The sequence below is a fragment of the Octopus bimaculoides genome, chromosome 3 (genome assembly GCF_001194135.2).
Source record: "Octopus bimaculoides isolate UCB-OBI-ISO-001 chromosome 3, ASM119413v2, whole genome shotgun sequence".
Lineage (NCBI taxonomy): Eukaryota > Metazoa > Mollusca > Cephalopoda > Octopoda > Octopodidae > Octopus > Octopus bimaculoides.
In genome coordinates, this window is record NC_068983.1 from 147,349,367 (window position 1) to 147,352,087 (window position 2,721).

General features: G+C 40.5%; 2 protein-coding genes across 2 annotated transcripts in view; one reads left to right on the plus strand and one right to left on the minus strand.

Annotated features, from left to right (window-relative positions):
* LOC106875508 (serine protease 48) overlaps positions 1 to 2,721 on the minus strand; it is a 466,125-nt gene that overhangs the window by 429,770 nt on the left and 33,634 nt on the right. The window lies entirely within an intron of this gene.
* LOC106884085 (DDB1- and CUL4-associated factor 13) overlaps positions 1 to 2,721 on the plus strand; it is a 21,871-nt gene that overhangs the window by 10,952 nt on the left and 8,198 nt on the right. The window contains exons 6-7 of the mRNA XM_014935306.2: positions 473 to 550; positions 2,075 to 2,157. Of these exons, the coding sequence (XP_014790792.1) occupies positions 473 to 550; positions 2,075 to 2,157 (161 nt within the window). The remainder of the gene's footprint in view (positions 1 to 472; positions 551 to 2,074; positions 2,158 to 2,721) is intronic.

Sequence of the window (2,721 nt, forward strand, 5' to 3'; positions counted from 1 at the left end):
CGGTCATAGGATCGCGGTTTCGATTCCCAGACCGGGCGTTGTGGGTGTTTATTGAACGAAAACACCTAAAGCTCCACGAGGCTCCGGCAGGGGATGGTGGCGAACCCTGCTGTACTCTTCCACCACAACTTTCTCTCACTCTTACGTCCTGTTTCTGTTGTGCCTGTAATTCAAAGGGTCAGCCTTGTCACACTGAATATCCCTGAGAACTACGTTAAGGGTACCCGTGTCTGTGGAGTGCTCAGCCACTTGCACGTTAATTTCATGAGCAGGCTGTTCCATTGATTGGATCAACTGAAACCCTCGACGCCATAAGTGATGGAATGCCAACAACATGCTCCCACCACAACTGAATCTCTGGTCTTATGTCTTTCTAAGAATGTACACTGAGTTAAACCCATTCTATATTGTAATTACTGAAAATAATCTGGTGGGATACAGCTTATTGAATTTTCTTAATTTTTATTTCCAGCATCACCTTCTTGGAGCAACAGCTTGTGATAGATCGATTATACTCTATGATATGAGAGGGACAGCCCCACTGAGAAAGGTAAGGTATTGCTGTTCTCTGAGATGATGTGCGATATTTAGATTTTAAGCTTCTAGACAATATATATGTACATATATGTTTTAACATTTATTTGTATGTATAATATATATATGTATGACTATGTACTGCTGCCTCTCCATTCTCCTCAATTCATACTTGTATGTGTATGGCTTTGTGCTTCCAAAGATATGTAGAATAGATCCTTCTCTTGAAAAGCATGTACCAGTTAGAGAGAGAAAGGGCATCATCACCATTATTTAATGTTTTTCCCATGTTATCATGAGTTGAACAGTTTGACAAGAGCTTGCAAACCAGAGGACCGTGCCAAGTTCTATTGTCTGTTTTGGCATGGCTTTTACAGCTGGATGCCCTTTCTAATGCCAGCCATTTTGCAGAGTATACTGGGTCCTTTGTTTATGGCACCAGTACTGGTGGTGTCACCAAGTAACTTGTCTGAGAGGGAGATGGCTTTGTGCCAGTTGATGAGAGGTTAAAAGGATAATAAAGTGATAGAGGTAGATGTCTTGCTGCAGAAAAGATACAAGGATATCCTTGTTGGAAAAGAAGGGATTGAAAGAGAAACTTGAAAGAAACATAAAGATGGAGATAGTGAGAGAGATGGTGGTAGATATGTGTCAGGACATACCCTCAAGGAACACTCGGGGATGAATATAAGTGAAGTTGTACAAAGGATTGGACTGGATGAGTGGGCAGTGGGGACAGAGGGAAAAATTTCATAAGACTGTAAGGAGAGATGGTTACAGATGGGATAGTGGTGACTAGTAATTGATGGTAAAAGATATAGGAGCGGTTCAGGAGGTGGGGTGTGAATTATGTTAGATATGTGAATGCATTGGAAGTGGTAGCAGATAAAAGAAGTGTTAAGCATGGAGTATAGCAAAGAGGAAGATAATGAAAGGAAGTGGGTGTAGTATGTCCCTATTCTGCTCCTAGGTGATTATAGAGGTCAAATGATACCTGAGATAAAGAAGTGATGAGTGTTATGGATTGAGATGTTGGAGAAAATCTTGATGGGGCAGAACCCCTGCATGGACAAGCATTTACCAAGGTGGTCTTAGGACATCAGTTCTGTCATAGTGAAGGGATCTTCTCAAGCACAGTAAGGCACCAAATATCTTGGTCCTTTGTCATCTTCTTTGTAAGGCTCAGCATCTTGAGATCAGCCTTCAATACTGCATCCTATGTATTCCTGGGTCTCCTTCTTCCACAAGTTCCATCCACTTAAAGTGATCACTGCTGCTATATGCAACTACCCTTGTCCATACCCAGCACATCACCGAACCATCACAGTTTTCTCTCTTGCACATTACATCTAATTATTCTTATGCCTAACTTTTCTCTCAGTACACTAGCATTGAGTATTGGGATGGTCGTAGCTGGAAAGACTTTGATCATAGATCTACTCAGTCAGAACTGACCTGGAGCTAAACGACAGCAACAACAACATCAAAAAGAAATTTCATTATTGGGCAGTGTCTAACTTTTCTGATCTAATGCTTGCAGGTTTTGCTTCAACTAAAATCAAATGCCTTAGCCTGGAACCCCATGGAACCTTTTGTTTTTACAGTTGCTAATGAAGATTACAAGTAAGTAGCAAGTATACCAATCAAGTTTACAAATTATCATTGCCATCTTTATTTAATCTCTTCTTCCAAAGATAAGGACTGTTGTAATGTTAGAAGCATTATTTCATTTCCTCAGCCATTGATTTTATTATCAAGTAATTTTTATGAGGTGCATGTTATTTTTTTGTTGTTTTTAAATTTTTACCCAACACCTTAGGTAAATGTCTTCCACTATAGGGCTTTCCTATAAGGTGTTATCCACCCCTGATTGGAACTCTCCCGTATGACATGTACGCATGCTCAGTGACTTGCTTTAACAGTTGCAATCAGCTGAATGCACATTGACAGTGACCTTTGACATAATTACCCACACTCTGTGATCAGGATTCTTTTTTTGGTTTGATGTCGGTATTGAAGGGATTACCAGACACCGGACAATACAGTGAGAGCAGCTTTCACTCACATCGTGGTATTCGATGCTGTGTACGTGTCTGTCGTGGTAAAATATGCCACTCCTTAACTGTTGCTTTGCTTTCATCCGTAGCACGAGGTAATTATGTCATTATCTGTGAAATTCGGCAACTT